General features: G+C 47.5%; 1 protein-coding gene across 1 annotated transcript in view; it reads left to right on the top strand.

Moving 5' to 3' along the window:
* TTC17 (tetratricopeptide repeat domain 17) overlaps positions 1-12761 on the top strand; it is a 36122-nt gene that overhangs the window by 19682 nt on the left and 3679 nt on the right. Inside the window, exons 17-23 of the mRNA XM_010136879.1 lie at positions 5021-5185; positions 5824-6074; positions 7065-7230; positions 9211-9331; positions 9651-9810; positions 10413-10496; positions 11639-11758. Coding sequence (XP_010135181.1) covers positions 5021-5185; positions 5824-6074; positions 7065-7230; positions 9211-9331; positions 9651-9810; positions 10413-10496; positions 11639-11758 — 1067 coding nt within the window. The remainder of the gene's footprint in view (positions 1-5020; positions 5186-5823; positions 6075-7064; positions 7231-9210; positions 9332-9650; positions 9811-10412; positions 10497-11638; positions 11759-12761) is intronic.

The following is a 12761-nucleotide window of genomic DNA, read 5'->3' as shown; positions in this document are numbered from 1 at the left end:
TCAGCAGTAGTTCACTGATGGAAAACTATTAATGTAGAAAGGAAAAGCAGCCCAGTATTAAACTAAATATACTATGACATTTCCCATTTTTGTCTGCCTTTATAGTGCAAATGATTCTTCATGATACGTTACCTGGATCCCTCAGTTACTCCAGCATAACTGTGTGCTCATGGAGGAGGAGGAGGATTGTCAGGGGTTAGAGTAGAAGGGAAAAGGTTCTCTTTCCAGCTGAGTTTTTCAAAAACCTGATGCTTCCAGATATCAGATGTATAAACATTTCTCTGTAATGTTTTTGGTGCTTTTTTTATGATAGGAACGTAAAGAAAAAGGGACATATTCGCTGCTGTCTGTGTCTTCACCTCTTTTGAGGAGGCAGCTTTTGCCAATGGTAATTTCTTGCACGTAGCTGCTAAAAATTATTTCAGATCCTCAACAGTGTGCCCTGCCTGGAGCTGGGCTTTTTGAACTGGCCCAACACGTGTAGATGTCTAACAGCCTTTTTCAGGAGGAATAGTGATTCCCCAGCTGCATCTCCAGGAGTGCCATGGGGTGCCAGGCACTGAACTACCCTATCTGTCTACTTCATGGATTGAGTTTTTCCTTTTAAGGCTGATTGTCTGGTTCTTGTGAGTTTGTGTTGTGCTCTGACTGTCCTCAAAGCTTTAAATCCATCATCTGTCCTGGTTACTAGTGACTGAAACCAGGAGAATTCCAAGTTTCTCCTGCTCAAATGCAGGAGTTTTGGGGAGAAGGGACATGCTTCTAAAAGCTCCTGGTCTTTCTGCAGTCACTTTTCTATAGCTTTGTACTATTCTGACAGCACGAGGGGAGCGTTTCCCTGTTGAATGCTAAGCTCAGGTTGGCAGTGTTCTTGTCGAACTTAACCTGCTGCAGGTATTCCTTGCCTGGGCTCAGGAAAAGGCTAATCTGCTGCTTCTTCATCACTCCTTCAAAAACAGTGTTGATTTCTTTTTTAATCTCATTTGCAGCAGCAGCTCTGCTCCTTCCTGGAATTGTGTAGAATGTGGCCTGTCAGACAAACTGCTGAGCTCTTAAAAGCTGTCTTAGATCAATGAGGGGCATGATGTGTCTATCCCAAACAAACCTCTGAGTTGTCCTGGATCTGGTCTGACCATTAGTCTGCTCTTGTTGTGCGGTATAACCTAGTGAGGAGAAAGATGGGAACCCAAATACAGCCTATCAAAATATTTTTGTGGAATACTGTTTAAGTTCCCCTGCGTGGTGCAAACGTTACGGACAGCAGCAGTCAAAAGACACCCCTGTCAGGCCAGTACTCGGCTACCAGGGTCAGCCCAGTGTGTCGAGAGCAGCGGAGTGCTGACAGGAGCTCGTCCTGGCACGAGTTAACTAGAGTTCCGCTACGGGATGCCTTTTCTCATGGGTGGGTTACTCAGGTGCTTCAGGACCCTTTTAAACTTGAGTTCATCGGAACTGCAGGATCTACCGGGAGCTAATAGGGTGTTTCAGGTTTAGCAGAAGAGGGGGTGCATGGCTTGTGAAGGAGGGAAGATGAGGAAGAAAGCAAAGCTAATGCAGGCTGCTGGTGCCTTTGCTCGAGGTGGTGATCCTTCCACGAAGAATTCCCACAGCTTCATCCGAAACACGCTTCATGGTGGTGGCGTGCGCAGGGAGCTAAACGTTAGTCATTCCGTACTCACCGCATATGGTTACGGTGATCTGCTGCGGGTTTCCTTCTTTACTGGTAGGGAATTAGTAAGTAACTGTTTTCTTCTCTGACAGCAAAAAAAAAAAAATCCTGGCACGTAGAAGCCACTGAGGACAAGCGTTTGTCTCCAGAACTCAGATGTGCTTGGTTCTCTTGCTTTCTTTCCCCAGAACAAAAAAATCAATCTGTTATTGAGCCTAGGCTAAAGTTCAGGCTGTGGATGCTGCTTACCTTCCTGCTCTGGGCGCAGACCAGTGTCCCCTGAAAGAGACATTTTCTAGTTTCTTTTATCCACTGACAGGATTGGAGAGTTTAAATTTAGATGTTTAGATGTTTCTATGTTTGGGGCCCTATTCTCAGGCATCATAGAGCAAGTTATTGCTTCTAGATGTGCGTCATAAAAAAAAAGATCAGCTCCTATTTTAGTGGGTGGTGAGGAGGGAGGAGAGGGAAGGCTGTAGGTAGTCAAGCTCCACGATTTTCCCCTCCCTGCTTTTAACTGGAAGAGATGCTGGGGTGAGGGTGGAGGTTTTCTGCTCGGTTAGGAAGTAGCCTGCTGAATTCTTCGAGATATTTTGCCTGCATGTCCTTTATTAAACTCCACTGGGTTCTAATTCAAATAGGTTTGTCTTCCTCGTTCAATTTTTTCCCATGTTTTATTTATCACCCCTTTCTATTTCACAAGGAGAGTTTGTGTGCCTTTCGTCAGGGACTGGTCTGTTATGCAATGTGAGGTGTTCCTGTCGCTTGACACGAACAAGAAATCAGGTTACGTATTGTTGGCGTTTGTACGTTTTGAAAGGTTTAATCAGAGCTGCTGTAATGAGACAAATAGATAATATTTACATCTATAGCTAAACCAATTTAGAGGCATCTTTTGGCAACAAATCAGGTTTAAAAACTGTGTCCCTGTGAGCAAGAACAGGGTTTTTTTCCCCCCCTATATAATCCTCTTAATTGAAAACCTATTGTTGGAATAAATAATTAAAAAGAAAGAACTCCTGTATGCTTCATCTTGTGTGCCTGAGTCTAAATTTTGACCAGAAATCATCAGCCTGTTGTTCACTGTGCATCAGACCAAAGCCTGTTACGTAGTACACTCTGACTACTCAATTTTGAGCGTGCCTCTCGTCAGCTTGGACTAAGGGCCACTCATCTAGGGGAGGAAATTAGAGAAGAGGCAGGAGTTCATGAAAATCTACCAATTTTAAACTTCTGCTTTTCATTTGTATATACTTAGCTTCTGTTTTTCAGTTAGCAATGTGTCCTGTCCTTTGAAAACGTTTGTTTTTGTCCTGTAACTTGCAGTTCTGCAAAGGAGGGTTTGTATTAAGGGAAAAGGCTAAAAGTGAGCAGTGTTTCTGTGCGGGGAGAAAACACGCCAGGTTTGGGCAGGACACTCCTCATCCTCTGCCGGTCACCCGTATCGATACTTATCCTGAGATACCAGGGGGAGCTCATTGCAGCCTGTCCTTCGTCACTCCAGAGCAGTAGCTGTGATGATAGTGGGTGGATTTCATTGATGATTTATCCAGTTGTTACAACGGTAAAAGGAGCTGGAGGTACTCTGGTGTTGCTGTTCTCTTTTCCTCCTTTTTTCTCCATTAACCTGACACAATCAGACCGTTTATTTGTGTTATTTCCATGACTCAAAGACTCAGACACTTAATTTTGTGCCATCTCCGCAGCACCTTTGTTTCACTACCTGGAATGTAGTAACCAGGTCTCATGATAGACAAGGCGGACAGACTCTGATCCGCGTTTCTCTGAGCTTTTATAGTTCTGCAGAATCCATAGGAAAAGCGGAAATAGCTGCTCTCGGAAAATAAATGAGCAAGAAAGGGGCCCTTCTCTGGGAAGCGTTCAGGATGGAGTAAGCTTCACGGTACACTCATCAGAGACCTTGAACTTCCACTGGTTTTTCAACCAGCAATTTTTTTCCACCTGCGACGTCAGACAACCGAAAGCAGCAATATGAAAAAATTAGGCCACTCAGGTTTCCATAAATAGCAGCTCTCAGAGCCTGAGAAAGCCAGCACACCCTTATCTAGCCTGTTCTTAGCTGTTAGTGTTTGTAAATTAATATTAACAGGGTTGGGCTTAAGTAGCGTTTTAAGCACCATCATGGTTTTTTCCAGCTTTGCTTCTCTTTTGCGTTTTTACGTCAATTAAAAATAGTTGTCTGTTTTTCATCCCCGTTCCTTTTTTCTGTACACCAAGGATTAGGTGACCTTCAGCAAAGGGACTCGTGGCTGTCACGTCACGGACAAGCACCTGACTTGCATCAGAATCAGGCTGGTTTGGTGTCGCACAGGGGGACGAGTTTCAGCTTTAGGGGTCTGCGCACACCATTTCACCACAGCAGAGAGCTGTGGTTTCCCTTTGCTGGGAGGCAGTGGAACGGGTTCCCTTACACAAGAGTTACAACCACTCTCTCGTCCTGCTGGCCTGGTAGAAGAGTGAGACCTAAACATAGTCTGTTGTGACAGGATCACTGCCTGGAGAGGAGAGGGGTCGCTCATCTGCTTTACTCACAGTCTTCCCGTTTTATGCTGCTACAGGTAGGAAGGAAGGAGGGATCTGGGAGCAGCAGCTTTGGCAGGGACTAGATTGTTCTCTGCGGTGACAGGCTTCCCTCGTGTTGGTGGGCAGGGGCCCTGGTCTGTCCCAGTCCCAGAGCTGTGCTCTGTGGTTTGGGGTCCTAGATCTTTGTATTTGGTGGCATCTGAGCCTGTAACCTGACCAGAGAATTATAGATGTGAAATTTTCAGCTGAACAAACTTCTGATTTTTGGCACAGATTAACACCCGCGGCTTTTGTCTGTCTGTTTAATGAGCTGGTCTCACCTGCGAGCTGTCTGTTGCTGGCACAGAAGGTCGGAGCCTGGCAGTCCTGTATCAGTCTGCCTTGGCCCTTCTTCTCTTGCACGTGAGCACGGCAAGCATTGTGATGTCTGTGTGCAGCTCACGTGGCAGGCAGCTCCCGCGTGTGGGGCAGTGTCACTAAAACACGGCTTGGGAATGCACACTGGAGTGGCTGCCAGCACACAGGCACTTCCCGCGTACCAGGCAACCTTCCCTCAACCCCACCCTGACTTTCCTTTCGACAGTAGTTCCCGGTGTGTAGGTACCTCATAACAGTGTTTCCTCTAACTGTTTTAGGTGATCTGCCTTGTCAAGAGGCAGATCTGCTTTTTAATCACTGAATTCAGTGTTTGATACCTTGTAGAATTATCCTCTTAAGTCATACATCGAAAAATGTAGCATCCCCGATGCAGCTCGTATTTGGGAGGAGTGGTCTTACGTGCTGTATTGGTAACCTTCTCTCTTTCAGGCCACTGTCATGACAAAAATCTAGATGGGAGTCACGACAAGGAGAAGTACTTCGACGACAACCATGAGTCAGTCAGAGCAGAAGGACACTCTGCAGGAGGTACAGAAGATCCAGAAGGCCTTACTCAGAGCTCAGCAAGGGATCCCTCCTTCTTGAGACTGGAAAGTAAGTCAGCCTTACAAAACCGGTGCTCAAAAATCCACCAGTTTCTAGATTTTCCAGCAGAGCTGTCCTCCTTCCTCCCAGAAGCTCGTTTTCCCACCATCTGTGAAGTGACAAGTAACTCTTAAAACCTTTTTCATTCTGTCCGCTGTGTTTCTTCTCCAAGTCTAATGTCAAAGAATGGGGTCAAGGTTTAGCTGCTTTCCAAGCTAAATGGTGGAGTTGCTTGCAAGACTCTACAACGCGTGTTGGTTGTACCTCAGTGAATTGTGTATCAGCTGTGCCAGGCAGAAGGGAAGAAAAACAGTGTCTATGGTTAAGGTGTAGAGCGCTTTATTCAGTGTGTAATGCACATATGTAGAGAAAAAGCACCACCTGCTCACTCCCTCAAACAGGCAGAATTCTGATTTGGAGAGGAAATGGTCTGGAGGTGTTGATTTCCGAAGCAGCAGTTGATGCTTCTTTGCAGTGGGGAAGTCTGCATTCTCCAGTCCCCTTTCCAGCTGCAGCATGTTGTGAGTACTCAGCGATGTTTGGTTTGTGCAAGTCGAAAACTTGGGTCGCAGAAAAAACTCCTTTTTATACGGTTGTGGAAGCAGCAGGAAGAGAATTGTTGATGTTTTTATGGTATTCCCTCTTAGACGCTGTCACTGCAGAAAGCAACGGTTCAGAAGGAGTGGAGGAATTAGAAGATGATCAGATGTCAGAAGAGATGCTGGCTTTGGTGGATGAGTTTGAAAACTCTTGGCCTCAGGAAGCTTTCGAAGGGGCACTAGAGGTAAAAGGCCGTCGGATGGACTTGCAGGGAATCCGTGTCCTAAAGAAGGGATCTCAGGACGGACTGGCTAGCTCCTGCTTCGGGGACTGTGGTGATGACGATGAAGCTGAATGGGTAAGTTTGGATGAGTAGTCTTGTGCCAACTTACTGTTGTGGAGCAGGGAAAGATGAGGACAGTTCAGGGGGTTTAACACTGGAATATATGTAGGAACTTCCCTATGGGCCTAAAAGAGCTGGTTCGTGGCTTGTGGGAAATGAACAAGTAGTTTCAATCCATCTTCTAAAGGAAAGGCCTTCACGTCACTAAAACTGCTATCATTTAGTGTGGAGCAAAGGAGGCTCTGGGGAGACCTTCTGGCTCTGACAACTCCCTGACAGGAGGGTGCAGCGAGGGGGAGTTCGGTCTCTGCTTCCCAGGAACAAGTGACAGGACAAGAGGAACCGGCCTCCAGCTATTCCAGGAGAGGGGTGAGGTTGTCCCTGAGGAGCCATTTCTGTCCCGTTGGGGTTGTCCCAGCATGTCGCACGCTGCCCAGGGTAGTGGTGGAGCCCCCATCCCTGGAGGGGTTTCCCTGCTGTGTGGAGGTGCTGCTGGGGGACAGGGGGGACCTGGCGCTGCTGGGGGGACTCGAGGACCTGAAAGGGCTTTTTCAATCTGAGCGATTCTGTGATCATAAGTCTTTATTATCAGTGGCAGGAGCTGAAGTGTTGAATGATGCTGGTTGCCTTCAAACTTCTTGCTCACAGTTAAAAAGGAGAAAAGTTTCTAACCAGAAGTTCCAGTGAGGATGAAAATGATGAAGTATTTGTTGTCATCATGTTGCACTCAAAATATACGAGAAATGCCTTTCAGTTCTCTAGCAGTTCAGTTGGTTTTCTCTGATGTCGGAGGCTGAAGCTGTGCTTTCTTTGCACAGTGGGATGATGTGAAAGGGAGCAGGATTAGAGAGTGGGTTGAGATGGGAGGGGAAGATGAGAGGGGAAAGATCTCACCTGCACCATCTTTGAAACCGAACCTTTGGGCTAAAACAAGTAGTGTATTGGGGCTGATAAGGTCCATGGTGTGTTTTCCTGTTAACCTTGCCCGTACTGTTCTTTTGGTAGATCACTTTTCAGGTCAAACGTCTAAAGAAACCAAAAGCTGAAAGCTTGGATCTCCAGGAGCCAGCTGGGAGAAACAGGGAAGAAGGGACTAATGGAGAAACTGAAAACTTTGACCAAACTGCCCTGGAAATCAGTGGACCAAAGATACCTTCTCCTGGACCAGCAGGTAACCTGCTGCTTCTAGAGAAAGTTGTCTGCAGCTTTTGATCGTTCTGGTTCGTTTCCTTTGCAGCTTTTCTAGTACGCTGGTTTCCTACCATAAATCTGCATCACAAAGGCCTCGTAGTGAAATCCTCCTTCTCGATGAGGACGTGGAGCAGTCGGAACTCTCTTCCATCTGCACCTCCTTCAAGAAGTGCGGCAGAACTTTTATCTGCTGAATTTCTAGTTAATTTGCAGAACTTCTGGGGTTGAGGTGGTAAGAGTGGAAAAGGAAAGAGGTAGAAGTAGCACAAGAGATGAGGGGTTAATGGTCTTTTCCTCAAACTAACTCCCTGCCCATTCGGTTTTCATCAGATGAGACACACCCCTTCAGGCACAAAGGCTGGGTGAGAGCTCGACTTAGTTACTGACTAAACCTGAGACTTGCGACTCAGAAACAGAAGGCAGAAAACTTGGTTTAATAAAAATAAAACAAAATAAAGAATTGCAAGTGCTCAGTGGTAATTGCTGCAGTGATACTTTAAGAGAAAACCTACAATGCCAAAGAGGAGAACCAAAGTAATCAGCCTCCGTGCTCTTTGTCTCCCCTTGATTTATGTCGTAGGGCTGGTGTGTAGTGAAGATGGGTTCTCCGATACATTTTAGCCTGTGACAATCTGATGACCTAGAAAGTGATTTGAGTTTCAAAGTTTTTACATTAAATCTTTAACAAGCTCCTCTTTTAGCAACTGGCGAATGTAAGTTACTGAATTAAATATTGAAACGGGTGGATTACACAAACCCAGGCTATGGTTCATGAGCACACACCTGTCCTCTCCTTGATGGATCTTCTCTCCTCCGAGCGACTTCATTGCAGAGCACCCCTCGATTGTAAAGTGGTTCCGAACGCTCCTGGGAGGCCTCCTCTGCCACGCACATCCTCTGCACACCCACTAAATCACCAGTGGGGGGGGCGCAGGGGAGTTCCCGGGAGGGCTGTACAGAAGATGCGGTAATCCAGACCTCACCACTGTTCTGCAAAATGGTGGTGAAGCGGTTTGCTCTACCTCAGGTGGGAGATTGGACTGGCATCCAAATGGGAAAGATTCCAGGTGGCTGGAAGTAACCCCCGAAACGCTGCCTGCGTAGCCGGTGCGATAGACTGGCACACTGTGAAACGTGGCTTCCCACTGAGCGAATTAAGGCTGCAGTGAGTGTTTCCTTCGTTCTAACCAGCTCAGGCATTTCTGATAGGAGGGGGAGCTGTTCGCTAACCGTTAGCACACGCTGGATTCCTGGGCCTTGGTACGCTGTCCGCCTGGTGTAAGGGCCACATTTTGGTAGGCTCCATTCAGACGGGAAGCTCAGGTTCTTGTTTCTCCCGGTGTTCTATTTGTTAACGTAAAGCAAGTGATTTAACCTCCCCCTGCCTCGGTTAACTTCGCCACCGAGTGGGAGGGCTGAGGTGTAATGGCTTAATAGTTTCGGCAGTCTTGCTATCTTGAGCGTACGAATGCAGTAAAAGCCACTGTGTGTCTTAAACAATATTCACTGAAAAGAACCGGCAGGATTTTCCACCTGGGATTGTCAGAAGATGGAGCAATCAACTTTTATTAGTTTTTACTGTAGCTGCGGCACATAAATGATGACTCACTTATGAACTTTCTTTAAGGACATGTAAGTAGAGGCACTATCTGTACACAAGAGCGGTGATTGTTCTGAACGTGTGGCTGCTGAAAAAGCAGGTTGACGCTTGATAAAGCAGGTTTTCAAACTCCCCCTCCTGATCTGTCTCGCGTAGGACCCAGTTCTGTCTTTGGATCCCGCAAGTTCCATTCAGTCCATTTAGGTTCAGCAACATTCCGGCTGCAGGACGTGACTTTCATAACGTAGGGGATGTGTCCACTGGTATAGAGTGTTTGGGGATCGTTGTACAGCAGTGGAATGTCTTTCTGCATCCAGTTAGATTCTTCAGGTTGAGGTTTTGTTTCTTTCCTTTCTCAAGGCAAAAGGCGAGACTACCGCAGCCTGGGCTGGCCAAGTCCCGATGAATGCCTGAAGCTCCGCAGGGTAGAGCTCACAACTGTAGCCAGCACGTGGCTTGCTGTTTCCGCTAAAAACATTGAGTAAGTATCTTGTCTGCAAGTCTGCAATAAGTTCCTCATGCAAAGCAAGACAGTTACCTGGCCTTCGGTGTCCAAAACTGAAGGATTTACTGTTCTCTAAGGAAGAGAAGTTCTCAAAGAAGTTTGAAAACATTATGTGGTATTTCATCAAGAGACTTGCAAAGGAAAGCAGGTGCAGGTGCAGACAGAAGATCCAGCTTCTCTGGCTTCAGATGAGATGCTGCCAGGTTCTGGGCAGTTTGCACTCGCCAGAGAACCATGTAATGACTCTTCTGTTTTCTTCTCCTGACTGATTCAGCTTGTGTTGTGACCTTTGTAGCATTACAGAACACATTGATTTTGCCACGCAGCTGCAAGAACCAGCCATGGAGCCTCTTTGCAACCCAAACCTCCCTGCCAGTATGCATACTTTGGACCACCTGCAAGGTGTCTCCAGTCGGGCCAGCTTGCACTACACTGGAGAAAGCCAGCTGAAGGAGGTATGCCAGAGCTGGAGCTGTCACACAAAATGGCCTTCCTGTGGCAGAGTCGTAGAGTCACAGAAGTGTTTGGGTTGGAAAAGCCCTTTCAGCTCATGGAGTCCAACTGTTCGCCCAGCACTGCCTGGTCCCCCCTGCCCCCTGTCCCTCAGCAGCACCTTGACACGGCTGGGAAACCCCTCCAGGGGTGGGGACAAGGTGCATTCAGCTCAGTGCCCTGTCTCCAGAAGTGACCTTCAGTGATTGGACACCTGGCTAAAACTGTAAGAACAATGAGGAAAAAAAAACCCAGAATGTTTTCCCAGCCATCTACGATGTGGCCCGAGGGAAATCCCACACCACCGTGAATGGCTTTGTGTATATAGTCCTGATGGGTGAGTTAGTGGAAGGAAAGTCCAGCTGAGCATACATAAACTTCCACCATGCTGAGTATTCCGTGCCACGCAGTTGTGCCACACAGTGAGCATGCAGAGAGTATTAACTCAAGGTAGGCAGCAACACGGATTGGATCAGGAAAAGGCTGGGGGAAAAGGGAACCAACAAGGGAGGAACATCTCTTACCTGGTTCCAGCATCTAAGCACGTGTCTCTCCTCTTCCACAGGTGCTACAGAATCTTGGCAAAGACCAGTACTCTCCACAGTCGTTGGAACAAGTTGGTACTCGAATAGCCAAAGCTTTGGAAAAGGTACGTGTACACGAGGAAAAGGAGAAGTCTGGGCTTACTGCTCGTGACTGACGTAGTGGTCAACCCAGTCTGCAACCGTCTGTCTGAAATCCCAGTCAAGGAACCTATTAGTACCTGGATTAGGGATTTGTGTCTGTTCAGCGTCTGTAATGTCCTCACAGGTATTTTGTTGAGCTGTATCCCGTGCTTACCCTGTCAAGTGCCTTGTGGATCTCTCTACTAAAGCCAAACCTCGTCAGATTTCCCCGTTTCCAGCAGTGTTGCTGGGCGTTGATATACATTAAACGATCCCAACGGTTCTCAGCCCTCATCTGTCTTTTTGTGCCACGATATTGTGCCAGTGGAGCTTCGTTGCTCCCAGAGAGTGCAGACGTTACAAGACTTAGCTGCTTTTCCCTTTCGATACGTGCTTTTTCCGTACATGCTAAAGTTCTCCCTGCAGGCAGCAGACTTTGTCCAGAAGCTGAGAATTCAGCGCTGAGCCAGAAGGCGCGTTCTCAGCGAGGCTGGTGGTGTTGGAAATGAAATGCAGTCCTTCTGTCTACCAGACTCAGTCGGCATTCACAAGAGCTAATCAAACAAATCAAGATGGCTACTTAGCTAATTGCACATGTGAGCGTAAACATTCATTTACTGTATCTGAGGCCCCAGAATTCAAGCACAGAGTATTTTCCTTTCCACCACGTGATGTGGGAGTCAGCCAGCTAGAGGCACCCAGCGTAATCAGCAGGGCTTGTCAGGCTGCTGCTCCGAGCGGCCTCCCGCAGATCTTCCCTCTTCCCGGGGACTGCAGAGCTCAGTCCCAGCAGCTGACTTCGCTGGTTTTTGTGCTTTGTGTTGTGCGTACACGTGTTGATGCTCAGTGTCAGGCAGCTGGTGAGAAGCTGCTGTGGCTGCCGAAACTGTTGTTGTTTGAAGCTGTTCAGCTGCGCTTCCTTTCTTAAGAAAATGATGTTGCGTTTGGAAAGTGTGTTTCTCATCAGTCTCATTTACCTGGTGGCTGCACATACGGAGTTAGCTTTGAAATAGTTTAATGCTATTCTTTAGTGTAACTCAATGTATCAGATAAATTGGAAGGGTGAGGGACGGGAAGACTGTTCATACAGGTGTTGTGTGACTGGGTTTTGTGGGTCTTTTGCCAGAATCAGACTTCGTGGGTCCTCTCCAGCATGGCAGCCCTGTACTGGCGGGTGAAAGGCCAAGGAAAGAAGGCGATCGACTGCTTACGGCAAGCACTGCACTACGCACCCCACCACATGAAGGTGTGTGCGCTGCGCTGCGTGAAATAACGTCTGGCTTGTCACAGTAGAGCTTTCACAGCCAACACTGTGTCAGTAGTGTGTTAGAAATTAGCTGGCCCTGGTGAAACATCAAGACTTCCACCACCTGGTTAGTGTGGACTGTTTCTTTTTAAGTAATAGTAACAAAAAAAAAAAAAGGCAACCACAGAAGAGGTTGGGTGGAATTTCCTGCAGTTCCATGGGTTTGACACCTCTCTGGACAACGCGGGCTTAACTTCCCCCTGTAGTTCTGCAGGACTTGGAATCTGCATCAGCCTTTGTCTGGATACGAGTCTGTAACCTAAGAAGGGTGGGGAGTGCATCTTCTGGCTGTGCTTTTACAACGGGGAGGAGGCGATGCCTCAGCAAAGAACTTAAATGCCTAAATCCGGAGTGTTTGGGCTGACTCTGGGCTGGGCGCTACTGCCTGCCCTGGTGCAGCAGGTCTCTGCGTTGCTCCACCAAAGCTGTGCTCTGAGCCTTGTCTTCTGCTTAGTGCTCCAGCTGACTGAAGCGTTGTACCCTTCACCCGCCACGTGGCATGGGAGCACGCTAACGGCTGTTCTTGCACACCGAGCCCCGCCTTGCAAGCTGGTAAACGCAGCATAGGCTCTGCACTTGACGTTGCAGATTCACTTTGGGACCTGAGCAATAAATGGTGCAGCACTGCAAAATGTTTTACTCCCCTTTGTGAATCCTGGTCTTCAATCCTTCTCTGAAAATCAAGAGACAAAGTAGTTGACACTCTCAGGACATTACCAGGAGAAATGCCTCAGCTCAGAAGTGCACATCCTGCGTACCTCTGTCCCCTCTAATTCTGTCTCTTTGCACTTGTCCTTTTAAAACAAGGCTGGAACCAAGATCAAACACCACAAGCTTGTTCTTGTTTTCCTGACTTCCTGTGTAGCTGGAATGGTTCGTCAGAAGTGGCCCCCACAACTGTGTGACTTGTCAGGTCAGAGTATAGGCTGGGAACTCCACACTC

The sequence above is a fragment of the Buceros rhinoceros genome, unplaced genomic scaffold, assembly GCF_000710305.1.
Source record: "Buceros rhinoceros silvestris isolate BGI_N320 unplaced genomic scaffold, ASM71030v1 scaffold19115, whole genome shotgun sequence".
NCBI lineage: Eukaryota > Metazoa > Chordata > Aves > Bucerotiformes > Bucerotidae > Buceros > Buceros rhinoceros.
This window is presented reverse-complemented; position numbering and strand designations above follow the sequence as displayed.